The sequence below is a fragment of the Centruroides vittatus genome, unplaced genomic scaffold (assembly GCF_030686945.1).
Source record: "Centruroides vittatus isolate TY-2023 unplaced genomic scaffold, ASM3068694v2 contig_367, whole genome shotgun sequence".
Classification (NCBI taxonomy): domain Eukaryota; kingdom Metazoa; phylum Arthropoda; class Arachnida; order Scorpiones; family Buthidae; genus Centruroides; species Centruroides vittatus.
The window spans coordinates 1,054,189-1,073,504 of record NW_027122190.1 but is presented as its reverse complement, the minus strand read 5'-3'; the positions used below and the strand labels follow the sequence as shown (position 1 = coordinate 1,073,504).

Genomic DNA, 19,316 nt, shown 5'->3' with positions numbered 1-19,316 from the left:
CACTTTTAGTAATCCCATTATGGATTTTAGCTCCACATTGAAGTGGCCAGGTGGCAAGAGATGGAACTGACATATCCGGACAAGCCACCACATGAAAAATTCCTATAATTTTTTTGAATTTTCGGTATTCGATTCTGGTCTGCGAGAGAAGTAGGCTGCCACCTTCACCACCCGACATTCCAGCCAACATCACCAGAACAAAGTTACATAAATGACCAGCAGAACTGTTGTTATCAGGAAGAGTATGACATACATTATCAAGAGCAAGACATTAATCATTTGAAATTCAGAGCATATATTTTAAATTAAATAAATTTAAAATATAATTAAAAATCTCAACCCAGCATTGTTAGAATGCCACAATAATTTTTGCTCGTTTTATTATTGCGTTTCAATTTTCGAATTACAGACCTATACGTTCCCACTGTCGTCTTTCCTTCGTTTAACTCGATAATGAAGTTAGATACAAAAAATCGAGATCGGATATAAAAATCTTAGGGAATGGAAAACCGATTAACTATATACGAACTGCTTGTCTGAACCAGATATCGCGAGATTTCAATTCAAATGTGTATCTCGCTGTACACAACGATATATTTGATATAAAATTGATCCTCGCAATAAAATGAAATGAACAATATGTCACTCAACCGTCTGAGGTATATAGTATTCACATGATCTCACATTCTCTGTGATAGAAGTCATCTCAAAAATGCAGTCATCGTAAAGAAAGAATAATCGCACTTTTCAGATTCAGCGTCGAAAGTTATATTTATTTTTAAATTGGAATAAGTTCAGAACTGCAGATTTGCATTGCGATGATGTAACAATAAGAGTTTTCTCTTCTTTTGTTTTTTAAGGGCAACAGGAGATACCGAAATCATTCCTGCAAATTACAGTCTTGACGTTGCACCAGCAGTTAACAGTGAGTTGAACCAAGAATTTCATTTTAAATATTATAAATTAAATTAAAAACTATATATACATATACAATTAAAATAAATTAACAAGAATTAAGTAACACTTCGCTATTAATTGCACATTATGATTTAATTCATATATTTAATGTATTCGTATTTTTTATTGTAAATTATATATATATATTAATCTTAATCAGTTTATAAATATTTAAATTAAACTAATTTTTAATACGTTTATAAGATTTAAAAACTTACAACTCTATTTTATATTAAAAAATTTCTTTTGGAGAATGCAGAAAAAATTACCCATGGTAACAGAGGTATTACTTGTCTTTTTAAAAATTTTAATACTACAAATAAATTTATAACGTAATAAATCATATATAAAGACATTTTTGATCAATATTATAAAAAATATTTTATTTTTATAAAGAAATAAACATAATTATTATTCAATATTAGAATATATACACGTATTTTTATCCCCCGTTCTCCATTTACCGAGCCCATTTCCTATTTTATCCATGGTAAAAAATAGAAAGCGACAAATCTGACACGAGTCAACTACGAAAACATCCTGTCCGGATTCGATCCCAGATCCTGAGCGTAGACTTACGACTTAATACTTAATGCTTTAATGACTTATGACTTAATACTTAATGCTTTAATGACTTATGACTTAATACTTAATGCTCAATTAGAATTAAAACATTTTCTTTCTACAGATTTACCCGCATCTGTTTACATTTCGTTTCAAATACTGGGAATTGACAAAATAAACGAAGCAACTATGGTAAGTCAAATATTAATAAAATAAATGGTGATTATAAGGTCTCGTTCCATTTTTGTGAAAATGTAACAAAATTATATGTTTTAATTCGTGTGAAACACGCCGATCCAAGAAGAGAGAATCGCTATGGTTTGTCAATGGTTGTAAATTAACATACACGAAAGTATCATCAAATCTTCCTGTTCCATAGCCTTCGAGACACGGTGACACATTGCTTCGTGGATTGCATAGCGTTCTTCCTCCTCCTGCACGTTACAGTTTCTACACCTTGTACCGTTTCGTCCGATGTGTTAGGTTTACTGGAACATTATGGATCGTGTACTTTACCGGAACCTCAAATTTAGAAACCAACAGTCTAATATTGACTCTGATAGGAGCAGACTTCCTGAATTTCTGGGTAAAGTTTGTACTTCCGTGTACGTTAATCCACTAAAACATGTGCAAACAACATCGATTCTCTATTCTTGGATGTCATGTTTCACACGACCTGCATACAAATGATTTTTTTTACCACTTTTACATAAAAAATCAACGGAAACATTATAATCACTGTAAAATTATATAAAAATCGTTAATAAATGTTAGTTTTATAATATCATTGGGCTGCAATTTGAAAGAACTGTAGACCTATAAATTCCCACTGTTGTTCGCTGTCTGTCTTTCTTTCATTTTAAAAACGGTGCTACATAGATGAAATTCAATGCCAGATTGAAAATACTAAGAGTAGGAAGCCCTAATTGACTATATACGAAACTATCGATTCATAACGGAAGTTACCTTATTTATATTCAAGCATTTTTCTCTGAAAGGAGTTAGATAGCTGACCGGTAAGGCTCCATAGCTATCGGAAAAGTATGATGTACAAGGGCAAGACCCTACTAAAATCGAGGCCACATATGGAAAGATTAGCGTCGGGAAGGTTGCAATTAGATATACACGAACTTCCAGGTTGCACTGTATGTTACTTGATTATTTAAACTATAAATTGATTAAAAACTGCAGCCTTCCATTGTGACGAGGTGACAATAATATACATTCGAATTTTATAGATACAATTTTAAAAACAATACCAAATTACAGATATCTGTGATATAAACGTTCCATTAACTTATTATGACGTGACAAATTGCAATCTTTTTGCATTTTTGCGGGAAATCAAACATATTTTTAGACCCACTTTTATACTTCCCCTCTTTCCGTAATTAGTTTATTAGAATATGTTTAAACCAATCTTTATTAATTTAATTATTTATATTGTTTTAAATGCAGGAATAAGGTTGGATTTGTATTATTAATCTTTATTTTAAATATTGTTGGATTCGAGAATGTATTTAAAAACCCAGGAATTGTAAGTTTTAAATTATTTTATTGTTGGGAATTTTTTTGTTTTTTAAATAAGTTTGTAACAATTTTAAATTGAAATTTTTAGAGAATGTCGGTCGAAAACTTGCTGATGATGGACCAACAGGTCCGAAACACAAAGATATTGTGTATGTGTTCAGGTGATAAATAAAGACTGTTTTTCTGACTTTGTTTACTTAATTTGCAGAACCAGTTATCCAGTATAATAAGTCCTAATAATAGATTGTCCTAGTTGACGATTTAACCTTAAATTATCCTGTATTAATCTTTAAATAAATTCTACTTTATTAAAAGGAATAATTGAATTTATTAACGAAAATTATAAAAGAAAAGTTTTACTTTTTATTTCTTCGTTGATGCTTTTTGCGAAAATATTTCATGAAAAAAATATCCTTGTAAAAAATAAAATATTTGCAATCATTTATTGTAACATAGTTACAAAGCTAGGCTGCCATTTTAATTATATTTTTAATTTCTTTAACTTAAAATATATGCTCTCCACCTCAAATTAGTATCGGCTTGCCCCTGTACATCATACTTTTTCTTCAACAATAAAGTCGTGCGGTTATCTAACAACTTTCAAGGAAAAAATTTTGAATTGAAGATATATAACGTCACTTCCGGTTTGATCGGAAGTTCGTATATACAGTTAATTGGGGCCTAATTTATCCATATCTTCTCTCGTTTTTCATCTATCTAAATCCGTTCTCGAAATTAAGGATTGACAGGCAGACAGATGACAGTGGAAATTTATAGATGTACAGTTTATTTTCAAATTGCCTTCCCCAATTAATTTTCTGAAAGATTTCAAGAATCGACACACAGATTTCCCGACTAACTATTCAAATTTGAGGAATTCGAGAATGACGTGCGATAATCAAAGAAAATTTTACTTATTGTTTTCTGTAATTTTCGTTAATGTCATGTATGAAATCATCGTCTAGCGATTCTACGGAAACAATCACAAACAAACGAAAAGTAATAACTTTCACGAAATTAAAATTCATCTCATGATGTATCAAAACAGAGATTCTCCCAAGGATATTTCTTCCCAAATAGAAGTAGGAAAAAACACTAAAAATATAAATGCAAATTCGAAAAAAATGGAACAAGTCTCCATAACATCAAAGTAGGTTTTTAAATGATGTGGCAGAAAGTCAATAAAGAGAGAAGAAATGTCTTCTCTACTTCATGAAATTGTATGGGCAGATAATTCGTTAAATGCCTATAGCAGCAAGAAAATTATAATATAAAAAAAAGTGTAAGTTTGATTTAAAAATATCTGAAGGAAGCCAACATAACACAAAAGAGGCTCTCGAGTGACACTTTCTTTTGTAAATCTTTTTCTTGGGTTTTAAGGCCCATAAATCCACGAAAGTCAAAAACACGTGAAAAATTCTCTGCGTGTTGGCATATGACGTTTAATGTCACAGGATGGATGGGGTAAAAATTAAGTATTTTACATGCTAATTTGTATATAAGAAAACATTAACGCTATTAAAATTTGTAGTACTGAATTCGACAGAGTATGGAAATAGAAGGAATTGTGTATGATATCTCGAGTGGGTTCGATATAAAGGAAAATCTTGTTGTTATTCGCATTTTCAATTTCTTTAAAAACTTTTGTCTACCTTCAAAAATAAGCGATTTACTTTTTTATAAGTGATTATATAAAAAAGTTCTTTTTATTACATCTCATAACAGATGGGCCACCGACGATTACCTCCTGCTTATATATAAGAACACCAGAAAAATATTGGTATCTTGTAATATTTGATCTTCTGGACTTTTCAAATTCCAAGTTTTGGGAACCTCCTCAACCAAAATTGTAACAACAAAAAACGTAAAACATTCCGTGGACATCTATGGATATACTTGTATATGGGTTTCAATTAATATCTTAGAATAGAGAATGATTAAAGAACGAAATTCGCGCGTAGCAACCTGTATATGACAGATGTTCGTTTACTATTAAATTTTGATGCTTGAAGCTTGAGAGGTGGGAGATAGAGGGGGTTCGTGTGTCATATTTTGAGTGGGGTCGGACTTAATAAAGATTTCACTCGTTATTAGCATTTACAATTTTTATAAAAAACTAATCTTTAGCTGAAAAAATTTGCAACAGTTCTTCTTATTTTTAAAATATATATTTAATTTCGTGAAATCTTTTTACTAATATGATACTATTAATGTTGCATCAGTAGTGATGCGATAGCACTTGGGGTAATAATTTTATTTTTAACCATAGTAATTATATTTTTTAATTTTCTTAAATTTTTCTTCTTTGAATTTCTTTTAATTTTTCTATCAAAATCATTAACACGTTGCAAATATCACGAAGTAGATCATTTTTTCCAACCATGTGTTTGTATTCTATAACAAAAAAAAATCTATATTAGGATATATTTTAATAGAATTTACAATTTCTAATAAAAAGTTAATTCAATTTATTACAATTACATTTTATGAAATTTTTAGGCAAGGATACGTTTTATTACAAACACTATGAATTAAGTAAATTTTAGAATTTTTTTTCGTCTTGTATAATATTAAATATTCATATTGGTTAAAAATTTATAAGTCCCACTTTTTAAATTTTCAGTTAAAATAGACAGCAAGAATTTAAAAATTGTAACTGTCAATAAATTTAAAATAATCTAAAAGTAAATTGTTTCTGAATTTTTTGAAAATTAAATGGAAATAATATATCCTGAAATTGTGACAAAACGTGTGTTCATAACGATTTATTAATATGGAAATACATGTGTTCATAAACGAAATTCAGCAATTGCTTTTTCTCTATTTTCAGTAAAATCTTTTAAAATCCCTTCTATATTTATACCAAATATTATAGCTAAAAATAGAGTTCCAAATACACTGAACTGCTGGAAGCAATCTAAAAAAACATCTAAACCTGTATTTTCTAGGTACAAATTGACCAATATACTTGTAGGTATAAATTGACCAATACATTTTCTTCTAAGCCTCTAGGCTAGAAGAAAAATTGTACATGAGAGGAAAAAAAATGACTTAACCTACATATCAGCAAGATATGTAGGTTAAGTAGCTGTTATAGTTAACAGATAAAACTTTAAATTTTATATAGTTTTTCTTTTTTAAAAAGACTAGGAATTAATTTGTTATTATTATTATATTAAAAAATAGCAAAATAAAATCGTGGCCGATGTTATCTAACATTTAAGAAATGTAAAAATACAGAGCATTCACAAAAGATAAAACTTTGTAAGTTGCACACCATCAGTAGTCCATCGAAAATTACAAAAATTATGAAAGACGGCCGTTCTTATATAGGCTACTGCCTCTGCAACAAACATGTAAAAAGGTAAAACCTCCTCTGGTGTTTTGCACGTATAACAATAATACTTTAAAAAAAATAAACTAAAATAGCAAGAATAAAACGACGAAAAGAAAAAGGCAACGACAAAGGTTGTATCTTTGTGAATGCTCTGTATTTTTACATTTTATTAATATTATTAAATTTAGGGAGTTTCAGATAAAGTCATTTATGTTTCGAATAACAATTAATATGCTCAAAAACTAAATGGTAAATCATTATGTCTACCGTAAACATTTTTCAGGATATTTAAAGATCTACTCCTAAAATATAACCAATCTTTTTTTATTAATATATTATCAATATCTAACGCATTTATTTCATCTTCCGATAACCATCCAAACTTATTCATCGGTAAATAAGAAATTCATTACAAATCCCTAAAGATTATTTTGCATCTATGGAAAGAATAAATTATGAGGGCTGATTGTTTATCATACTTTTTTTGGAATTAGGAGTTATTTGCTTTTGCATATCTTTTTTCCTGTTAAACCTATTCTCTCTCTAATCCCACTTTTAATACATAAATACATGTTAATATCATTAAAAAATTCTAATTGAATTTTCGTCAATAGAATTTTATTATTTTAGATAAAACTTGATTATAATTGATGCTGAGATAGTTTTAAAAAAATATAGACTTCAATCATCCTCAGAATTCTAAATTAATTAAAAAATATTTTTAAAAAATGAATTTTCTAAGATAATTTTCCAATAAAAATATGCTATAAAAAGTAAATTAAATGAAAAATATTTTCTAAAAAAATGAAATTTTTTTCTAAATAGGAGTTAACTTTGAGAAACCATCATCAAGCTTTTACTTTGAATCTCACCATATGATAAAGAATTATTTTTCTCTCTGGAATAAATTCTAAAAACTAACTGAAACGGAAAAAAAACACCATAAGACATTACAATTTCTTACGTGGTTCATAATTAGCTTACGAAGATAAAGAATGATGCTGATCAGCGGGTTCATAATAATAATATAATATTTCTTATATAAAAAAATTATTTTTTTAAATACGTAATAATGTATTTAACTTATTATTATTTCAATATATAGAATTATCGAATATTTTTTGTTTGGAAATCTGAAGAAAGCATTGAAGAAAAGGTTTTTTTTCCTAAAGAATAAAAGTTTCATAAATTTTCTAAAGAAAAGAGTTTTCTAATTTTTTTTTTTTTTAGAAAAAATTTTCAAACAAAATTTTTGATATAACTGAGGTATGGATAAAATTATTTGTTTAATAAATCCATCATAAACAGCTTTTCCTTCAGGCTGAAATTCTGTTTTTTCAATTTTGTTGGATACAACAGATATTCTAACAGGTTCTTTACGAGCATAAACAGTTCTCTCATATCTTCAACTTAATTTACTTAATAACTTGAATTTACCACCATCGGGAAAATTAGTACTGTTGAGTAATTCTTCGATATTAGAACCAATTCTTATTTCAGCCTTTTGATAACTTATCAATAATTTGAGAAAAACTAAAGCCGTCTGCTTTGCCATTAGATTCGTTTTCCTATTACCTTATCAATTAACCCTCCTGCTATAGACAATAACGTATCCAACAGAAGAGGAAAGCCACATTAATTTACTGAAATCTACTTTTTTGTATTTAAGGAATATGTTTCCCACTCAATTTCCAAATAAAATTTTCATATTTTCTTAATTTATGAACGTCAGCCGATATGTTTCCTCTTAACAAATTATCACATATTTCACATAAAAATTGATTTGATCAGAAGCTTCTTTCAGTATTGCTCATCTCTGTGACTGTGTAGTCTTTGCCAAAAGTGCTAACATGTTATAATTTTTCTTTACATTTTTCATTTTATCAGTAAATATATCCAAAAAATACCTTGTTTATCAGGAAAACATGAATCTCTCACAGAAAATTTCTTATCCGTTTTAAGACGAAAATCCAATAAAAAATAATCAAATTCCTTTCTTGTGTCGTTTTTTATATGCATCCATGAAAAAATTAAATTTTTCTGCAAAAGCTTGACGACCCAAACAGTTCACCTGACTCTCATCACGATTACTTTTAAATAAAATCAAATAATGAGTATTTAAATTTATATCTCTCATAATCTTATTTATGGGAAACAAATTTTGCATTATTAAAATTACACTTACATTACAGTGATGAGATTCGATCATAAACAAAGATGCAGTTTTCACAGACAGTTCCTGAATCAAATATTCAATTAAATCCCATTCTTGCACAGAGTCTGCTAAACCATACATAAATGTAATATTCTTTTCTTGTAAGAAGGTATACAGAGTAACACCACACAAACTTCTTAAGTCTATTTTCATAACTTTTGTGGCAAATAATTTTTCTTACCAATGTGGTTTTTCCAGATTGTGAAGGTCTCACAATGACACAAGTACTGTACATTTCAAATATTATTACACTGTAATTCTTTTTAACTCCACGTCCTTAATGTTTTATTTATTTTTGGTTTTATATTGTCTACTTCGAACATTAAAAAAGTTTTTGTTTTTTTTCCTATATAATTTCTTTCTTTTTTGCAGCATTGTTTAAACGAATTGTATAATCTGGTTACGTACATCACTAATTCTCTGATTCTCATCAACAATTATAAAATCATGTTTTCCTTCTTCCTTCCAAATTTCATTGATTTTAAAATAACGCAAGATAACGGGAATATCGAATGAAAAATTAATTGTCGCAGCAATACAAGCATCCAGAGATTTGTACAAATGAGGAGAAACAGAATAATTTTTACAGTCTGCGTAAGTAATCTCGAAACCATACATTTCCATGATTGCAGCATTAATAATAAAAACTAATTCTCTCTTTTTTTTAAAGTAATTTATATAAAACACCAACCAATCATATTTTTAAAAACTAGCAATTAATCGTTTTTCTTAAAATGTAGAATACAAACACGTTAATTGGATAAAAAATTATCTCTTGTGATATTTGTAACGTTCTTGAAAATAGAAAATTAAATAAATTCGAAGAAAAATAATTAAATATATTCGAATAAGAAAATTAAAACGAATCATATATCTTAAAAAAATATACTCCAAATTGTATGGGAGACATAAAAGCGGGATTAATATTACTTAAAAATATACCCTAGAGTTCATCAGATCTTTACACGAAATCCTATGGTAAAAACAAAATACAGTATATCAAATATACAGTAATCATAACCCAAAGTGTGTATCAAATCACTACTACTGATATCTAATGGACAGTACATTTCAAATATTATTACACTTTAATTCTTTTTAACTCCACGTCCTTAATGTTTTATTTATTTTTGGTTTTATATTGTCTACTTCGACCTTCGCTTATAAAGGTGAAAATAAACCTATTTTGTTTTACTTCTTCACTAAGACTTCCTCGCTCTTTGTTAATCAGAAACTACACCAGTATAGTAAGATCTGTTATGCTGGTCCAGGTACACAATACGAAAATAAATAAAGTACATTTGTACACTTTCTTCAATAATTTTCAAGCTTTTCAAACCTCTTACTTTAACAATGAGAAATGACACTTAAAGTAATTAATATATTTATAACTTTTTTCAGGATTTCCGTCTGTTGTTGGCAATTATTGCAGCATGGAAGGATCCGAGATTGAATTTGAAGAAGTTTGTTGCCAAAGATTCTGTGATGTTTCCTAGTAAGTTAGAGAAAAATCTGTGGAAACCAAAATTTGTATTTCTTAATACCAAAATGGTTGAAAAATTTTATGACTCTTCGAGAATTACTTCTGTAAAAGTTCTTCCAGACGAATCGCTATTTGGGGGTATCAGGTATTTAAAATATAGAAATATATACAAAATGTTAATTATAGTATTTTAAGACATGTAAGATGCATCCTCGTTTTAGCGCAAGATATTTAAAAAAAATTCATTTATTGTATTTAAGTGACTTCTCGTCTTTCACACTCGACTCAATTTTTTAGAACAATATTCCGATTTGAAAAAAGAATTAAAAGTAGAATCTGTACTGTTATTTATCAGGGATGAAAGGAATATTTTAAAAAATAAGTCCTTTGTAATTAAAACTGTTGTTACAGTATTCTACATGAATCATGCAAATCCTGCTAGCTATAGTAAACAATAATACTCTCTTATGTGTAATTAAACAATAACATTTTTATTCAAAACTTGGGCTAGGTGGTGGTTATTTGTAGCCAACGAAGGGCATTTGAGGGATTCATTAACCAATAGATATCTTAACGTATCACACACAAGACAATTCATTGAGCCTATTTATTAGATAAACGTCATATCAGACATGTCATAAAATACAAAAGTTAACAATTTTAATTATAAAATTTCGTATTAAAGCTATAATATTTTCATTTTCAGAATGAATTTTTTAGTTGACTGCCCAATGAAACTGCATGATTATCCATTGATATTCAGATTTGTCAATTTAAACTTGCTCATAGGTAAGTAATTCATTATTATTTTCGAATAATAAAGATATGTTTACCGATTAACGACTCTCTACTGTATTTAATACTTTTGAACCTATAGAAAAAATTAAAAATTTCACTAATTTCGAATTTCCGAAAAATTTTTATTTATTGATTCCAAGTATAAAAATAAACAAAAATCCAGTGACAAGTTGCATATCTTTACTGGCTTCGCAAGGAAATATTGAAACACAAATATTTATTTCACTTCATCTGTACAAACCAGTTTAAAAAGTTATGCAATTAGGCAATTTTATAATTTATAAATAACACATTTCTTACACGTGATTAGTTTCATCGAACTTTATTCTCAGAAAATAAATTGATTAGTCACTACCTAAGGTTCTATGTTTTTATATAAATTTATATTTATATTTTAGGTAGACATTCAGATAAAGAAATTCAGTTGAAATGGATGGGAGAAGAAAATAGTCCTTACAAAAATCTCGGTAAGAGCATACACGTCAGACATATGAATTTATTAACATACGAAATGGATGAAATTAAAGCAAAGAAGGTGACTGAACAATGGCTGACCGGTACGTGTTACTTGAATATCTTCTTCTCGACAAACTAATCACGTAATATACAACCTTTGCTAGTAATATACGTCTTTATAATTATTTCAGGTAACCACACTCTATTAATTGCCGAATTTAAATTTAAGCGACGTCTAACCGGTAACCTGATGAATGTCTACATCCCTAGTACATTAGTGGTCATGCTGTCATGGCTCTCATTTTGGATCGATGTTCACGCTGCACCCGCACGCGTTACTTTGGGTGTGACTTCAATCCTGACTTTAGTCACTCATTTGGTGCAGTCCAGAAGTTTTGTGCCTCCTGTCGATTATTTGAAAGCTCTGGATATTTGGTTTATATTCTGCATCGTTCTGATATTTTTATCTTTACTGGAATATGCTCTAGCTTACCAATCCGCCATCAAAATGAAAGAGGTACTGTGCGTTCAAATCATTTTATTAGCTGTAATAAATGATATTAAAAAAGGTTTAATACTCAGACATAAAACAATTTGTTGTGTGTTTCAAGTGTAATAAGATAATATTTGTTGAACCCATTAAAAAATTTACTGTAAGAAAATATTCTAATTCATAAATAAACAGGAAAAATAAAGAAGCAATCAATTTATTTATATAAAATTTGAGAATATAATACTTATAAATGTTTCTGGTATACAGCATTTGGCCGCCTGGCAGTTGCGCGTGCAACACGCATCAATCTTTTTTCCCCTTTGATCTAATGTGTTTCCTGACATGAAAGAATTAATTTTGAGTACATTCTATATTTTGTAGCATGGGGGGTTATCATGTAACGTTCATAACTCTAACCGTTCGAGATCGCTCGATAAAAACACTGCAGCAATCAATTCCTTGAGAAAATTCTGTCCCTAAATGATGCGTCACACGATCAGTCCATTTCCAGTTTCAAAAGTCGCATTCAGTTTGGCCGCCATCGAGATAGCAGTTGCTCGTGTAACACGCATCAATCTTTTTCCCCCTTGGTTTCCTAACATGAAAAGAATAAATTTTGAGTACATTTTATATTTTGTAGCGGGGAAGGTTAAGTGACTTTCTTTTCCAACCTGTAGATTTGCATTACTGTAGTGTGCATTATCCAAGTAATCAAACTATGGATTAAAGGTATATCGCACTAATATAATGGGTTGAGTTTGACATACACATTGGCCGCTATAATATAATGCGCTATAAATTCCTTCGCGATATTGTCGGCAGAGACTGTTATATACAAGTCTATAATTTATTGCTTATCACTACAATTGACATGGCAAAACTGCTTAACAACAAATTTCACCAATTATTTACTTCGGCATTAAACGAAATAACAATTATCTGATGCATGATATTAATGTTACGTTAGTACAATTTATGGCATTTATTTGCATCATTTATTTAAAGATGGAGAAAAGAATGAAGTAAATTTTCGAAAGAATTTCCTGTTAAACGAAAAAGTAACCCTTCACTTCATCTATCAGGACATTTATAATAGGTATGGAAATCGTCAGGGCACTCTTAAAAACACGTGGAGCGATGTAGCACCTGTTTCTGGGAGAAACGTAATAGTACAGTTAGTCGAGAGATAAGATTAATGTGTGTTCGCGCTCACGCAAGGACACGACTCAGATGTCACACGTGATCTACCTTTATCTCCCCACTTCCTTTAGTTCTAGATTTAGCATCAGTAATTCTTATACACACTTAAACGAAAGACTTTGGCCGTACACAAAGTGTTTATGAAGTGGAAAAGTGAAGAGGGGATAAGGGAAGCCGCGCAAGGAAGGAGAGAGAGCAGCTAGACAATTGAAAAAAAACTAGCATCTCTCTGACGGCGGCGTAAGTATCGGTTTTTCTGCTCCCTCTACGTTTAATATTTTGGCAGATTCAGTTTTAGACTATAAAGCCGTAGACCCCAGAAGAGTGTCTTTTTTTTAAACCTAAGTGTAGCGAACACCAATAATTGAGTTCCGCCGCAATAAATAGCTAAGAGTAGGTATAAGTGCTAAGTTGGCTGCTCGTAGAAGTAATTATAACTATTTAAAACTTAAATGGAACTGAACACCAGCGCTAAAGCTGAAGACTAGAGGAGACTGTTAACTGCTAAACAAACAATTGCAAATAAAACGCCAAAAAAAACGAATTGCAAAAGACAAACGAAGACAACGACAAAACACCGGAGACGAATGGACCAACAAACGACAAACGAGCAAGACTCCCTTTTTTATTAATTCTTATACACAGAGTTAACATGTCAAATTTCGTTTCTTAATCTTTACTCTATCCTGAGATATTAAACGAAATAGACACATGCACACAAGCACACATACAAGGAAGCTCGCACAGAGATATCCTGGGGATATTTCTTTTTTTTTTTCATACCGTTTTGTGTTCACTGCATCTGAAAATATCGATAAATCAAAAGACCCGGTGAATGAAATTAGACAACATTACAATACATTCTCCTATTACGTTACAATATAACAGCGTGGAAAATAAAATTATCGATGAGACATCCTGACGTTCTTTAAAGATTGATTTAAATTCTTGCGTGCAGCATCTAACGTGCAGGAAAACGACCAGTTTGATGTCATATCCATGCTACACAAAGCATTGAGAAATTCGCTGCACGTGTAACCACACGCAAGAATTACGATACAGAAGGAGAGCTACTACAACCAAGAAATTTATAGAATACGACACAGTATGCATCCGTCTCTTAAGTTTTTCATATCTGTACTCTACTTTCCTCTGTCTAATTCCATTCTCGAGATTAAATAAGGGCAGACACACGGAAGACATGGAAATTTATAGGAATTTATGGAAATTAATGTGTAACAACAATACTTATTGGATAGCCATTTTTTTAGATGGCGGACGTCCGAAAAGTAATCTCGATCTTTTCTTAGGTAAAATCTATCATGATAGTTCAAGATGGCGGCGGCCATCTTGGTTATGACTGCGATTTACGATGGAGCAGATGTGATCACGTGATTTGCTCCGCGATTTGTTAAATACTGAATCCCGATTTTAAAACTTAAGGATTTTGTTAAAATAATTACTATTTCGAAATACTAAAAAAATAAATAAAAATAAACGATAATTATATAATGTTATTACTTACGTCATTGTGCATGCTGCTGTTCCTCTCTCTTTTTCCGACGCTTGGTTTGGACAGGAATTGATACCGTTTGACTACTTGTCTTTGTTCTTTCTTTCGTTCCTACTTTTATCGTTATCATCATCAGTAATATTGCATTCTTCTCTTTTCTTCACCTTTTCTTCGACCACCTTTTTTACTTTTTTCTTAATATTAGAAACTGGGGCTGCAGGGTAACTGTCTCGGGTTCTTTCCACAAAGGCAATTCGTCCTGAACCGGAAATAATATCTTTACTTAAAAGGTTCACGAAATGTGTAGAACTTTTCCCCGGGTTTTTTTGAAGGCCAACCACAAAACTTTTTATACATAAAGGAATACATGTATGAGTCTGACAGATCCTCAGTGTAATGCTTTGGTAGATTTTTTTTGTTTTTTAAATACCCCCATAGCCTTTCTTATATTTTGCGTATGGTTTCCTGTTCTGGGGGTTAAGCGAAAATTCTCCGGAATGTATTGACTGTCCTGGCGCTCTATTTTCGACGCCTTCTAAATCGTCTATGTTGTTGTAACTTTTCCACATTTGCGTCAGTTAAGAACCAAGCTTCCCGAAATTGACAACATTTCGATATAATCCAATTTAGCGTGATTTCGGAACGATCGCTTACTTGACAGATAAAACAGCTCTTGTCTTCTCGACATATTCCCCCTACAACCCATTTCGTACTTTTTAGTTTGCGGCCTTTTTCATATTTTTGGTTTACATATGACAGTCTCATCGATTTCGACGGTTTTCTTCGGACATTCGATTTTAAACGACGTCATATTGGTGGCAGAGCAACTAGCGCATAACATAAAAACGTATATAGTTGGACAGTGACATGCAGTTTATTCGAAATGCCTACTAGCTTACCCGAGGTGGTGAAGAGCATTCCAAATGCTGTAGATGCCATTACAAGAACAGATTTAATCCACGGATATTTTCCACATTTACCTTTAAAGGTTCCTTCGAATGCAGAACTATTTCTTCGACATTTTTTTGCATCTCATCACACACGAATCTCGGTTCGTGCCGATAAAAAATTTGGCACGAATTCGAACAAATCTTACACACTTCCTACGAATATGCTGTAATCCTAGACCACGCCGCAATATTTAAAACCTTTTATCGATTCTGGGGTCCATACCTAATTACGGAAAATTCCGATTCGAGCACTTATCGAATAGAAAAATCTATCGAGGTGGTGCACGCGGCCTAAAACTCTTGGGAAGAATTTCGAAAGAACTCATAACTAACCAATTAATATTAACTGAAAAACTTCGAAAAGAAAAAAAATTTACGTCTTAAGTCAAAATCTATCCAACACAATTATCACACCTGTTAACTTTCCGCGATAACTCTAGACGAAATGTGTCGTTCCTATTAATTTGCATATAAACGCGATAGTTCGCAGCTTTCTCCATCTTGACGTACTAAGTACTGGATCGAGATTACGTGAAGTTTCCATCTTTGGCTACTAGGTACCACATTAACCGAATTTATTTAACAACATACTATTGATTGCATTTTTAATTGCAGTCCAAAAAGTATTGTTCTTTTCTTCCGTAAACAATAAATAATAGTATACTTCAAATATTGTTCCTCTTTTCTGCCACTACCTGTAAAAATTTGTTATATTTACGATCCTAAAACTTCTCTATTTGTAAATATGTAATACTCCTATGAACATAATTGGTATCGATAGTTTTTGTTATATACATTATATTAAAAAGTTCAAAATAAAAATTTGTATATCTAATCTAAATTCTTATTTACTTTTTAGAGAAAAGAAATTCAAGTTAATTCGAAAGATTTCCATCCGAAGAAAAAGAAATCGGGAATGATTCGGGGATTGTTCTCGCACATAAAGGATATGTAGAACACTTTGACCTTACACTTCCCAAAACACATCTATTAAATTCCCTTTACGAACTTAGGGTGTGTCCAGATAAATATATTTTTCCCTTTGAATTTAATGGAATTTTGCAAGCATTTTATTTTAAAATATGGAATTATATTATTTCTTGAGGAGGTCAGGTCACAGCACTTACCTACTGAGACGGAAAAGAGAAAAAGAAAGAAATATATACTTCTTTTCTTTTGTCGACTCCTTTAAATTTCAGCGAAAGCCTGGGTTTGCAGGCCATGGGACCAATGACCTCCAATCTTCATTGCAAACAGTTTTCCATCACACTCCCCTACGCTCTAAAACAAAACAGCCCCCAGCTGATACATGTCTTCTGTCAGGGCCTTTTTCTTTAGAAAAGAAGAAAGAAAAAATTCAGCCTATCTCTTGGGTTCGGCGTTCCATCCCACCTATTTCAATGGGGGGGTTTCTTCTCTTTTCTACCTATGTCTTCCCTCTTTCTCCTCTATGGTCCTTTTTCTCCCCCATACCAACTTTGTGATTTATTCTATTGTCTTCTATTCTTCTGGTAATGTCCGAGCCAAATTCCCTCCAGTACCTAATTTGTTCTATCCTTCTCCTCACACAATTTTCATTCACTGTGTTTTTCTTTTCCAACTTAATTTCTTTGTTCCTCTGTCAATCGTCTCTTCTAGTCTTATTTGGCATGCTGCCTGAGAATTCATCTTCTGTTACCCGAATGTTTTTGTGTACTTAAAAATGTCACAGCAATTGTTTTTTTTTGGGGGGGGGAACAAAAACCGAAAATGTCATAAATAATTGCTCGTTGTTATTAAAAATTTAAAATGAAAATAATATTGGTCCAAGTTAACATTTACGATTCGATGTACAAGTGTTGAAATTATTTTAGCATTTCATATAATATTACGGTGGCGCGATTCTAAGAGATGTTTCTCATTTCGAAAAAACATGCAAAAAATTTCTGTATCCAAAATCGCTCAACATCTGCTGATTTTATGAATTCTCTGCGAAACAATTCATATTTTCTGGCAATCTAAATTTAATAACGGTTAATTAATTATAAAATATTCTATTCTTTAGTTTTCACTATTTAATTTATTGTCAGGAAGTAATAAATGCTGTTTACACTTAAATGTTACACGGAACCCACTTGTTGCTGAGTTAAAAGCAGACAGACTGTCATGTAATGAATTGCCCTGTTTTAATGGACGGATCTACTCCTGATTATAAACATTTTTGCGAAAATTATCACCAATTATCTCATAAATATTGATCGATGAAGAACCCAAAATCACATCTCAAAGCGAATGATAATGAATTGTGCACTTTCCGTCACAAAGACTAACGCAGTTCGTCATTTTATTTAAAATGAATTAAAAATATCAAAAACGCACTGTTCATCGAAGAAGTTCAGCAGTTCCACATATAAATTTCTGCCATGATGAAAAACCCATCACTAACAAAACAACACTAATTGGAAAGAATGTAGTGGGCTAAATATCACACGGTGTGGAATGAGCAATTGGTTCTCAGTTCTCTTTCAGCGATAAAAAGAATTTATTTTGGATACCTAATTATTTGCCCGAAATTAGGAAAGAGTAGTGCAGTTTTTAGCAGGGCAAAGAGTTGTGGTTCTTTTGGTGTTGGCTACTTGGATTTTAATGGTTTATCAATTTAGTGATTTTAACCTGGTAGAAAGACATCTAAAGTTATCAAGAAATCTAAAAAATATTTTAGTACTATTTGGAAAAATGGAGGACCTGCTAGATTTTCCAACAGGACATGTGCCAGTATTCGTTGTTTCCATCAACTCAACGACTAAGTGGCCAGTAGAGAAGCCCAAACGATAAGATCCGAAATTTGAGAATGTATCTATTATGTGGGGCATTTTTTCTCACTCGAGAAACAGTTTATGCTAATAACAAACGGCATTTTGTGGCAGTTTTTTTCAAAGCTGTGGTTGTCAAATGGAAGTCCAGAAAATCTTTAAACAATTTAATTAAAGCAATGCCTAATCGCATTTTGGAAGTCAAATTAGAAAACATAATGGCAGTTCTAACTTCATAATAAAAAATCAATTTTCATCAATATAATGTTATGAACTATTGCTCATAAGTATTAAATTTCCCTATATTTTTCGGGATCATCTCAACAAAACAAGTATTTTGTGTTTAAACACTTTATGTAACTGTCAGAATATTGTAAAAGATCAATTATATTAACAGTTGTATCTATCATCTATAGTATAAATAAGAATGTTTGTTAGTTTTCTATATAATCCTAGGCCGTTCAGATTAAATGCTAAACAGAAACTCGGCAGTAAACGCTCATACACCCCTCTCCATCAGCTTCGCCCCTGACGTTTACTTTGAAGATCCAGGTGGATCATGCCCATGTTAGGATTTACATGGAAGGTTCCAAGATAGGTGACGAAGTGAATGCTGCGCATTTGTAGTTTACTCCGACTTGGGCGCGCGAGCCTTCAACAATACGCTTTGGTTCCGTCTAGGTACATCACACACTGCTCAATGAGCACAGGCAGAAACTTTAGCTATTTAATAATGAGGCTTAATTCACATTAGGGGGTAGGAAGCGACAAAAAGACACTACTCACACTGTCGCTATTTATTCTGACAGTAGGGAAGCTTTAAGACACAGGCATTGCGGAAGTCTGGTAAGTAGCCGACTTAAAACTCATCCATCTCATACACCGCATTCTCAGGCAACAACTTAGAACAACAACTATTAAGAATAGATTTCCAATGGATCCCGTTTTCATACGAGGGTTCTCGGCAATGAGACAGCTGACTAGGGTTTCTCATTTCCCGGTCTTTTGCTTGTCCCGGGATTCCGGGA

At 31.3% G+C, this 19,316-nt stretch overlaps 1 protein-coding gene across 1 annotated transcript in view; it reads left to right on the top strand.

Annotated features, from left to right (window-relative positions):
- Nucleotides 1–16,451, top strand: part of LOC136975237 (uncharacterized) — a 39,317-nt gene extending 22,866 nt beyond the window's left edge. The window contains exons 6-12 of the mRNA XM_067270266.1: nt 1,646–1,713; nt 1,901–2,107; nt 10,005–10,231; nt 10,793–10,875; nt 11,283–11,441; nt 11,532–11,857; nt 16,356–16,451. Of these exons, the coding sequence (XP_067126367.1) occupies nt 1,646–1,713; nt 1,901–2,107; nt 10,005–10,231; nt 10,793–10,875; nt 11,283–11,441; nt 11,532–11,857; nt 16,356–16,451 (1,166 nt within the window). The remainder of the gene's footprint in view (nt 1–1,645; nt 1,714–1,900; nt 2,108–10,004; nt 10,232–10,792; nt 10,876–11,282; nt 11,442–11,531; nt 11,858–16,355) is intronic.
- Nucleotides 16,452–19,316: the final 2,865 nt, after the last annotated feature.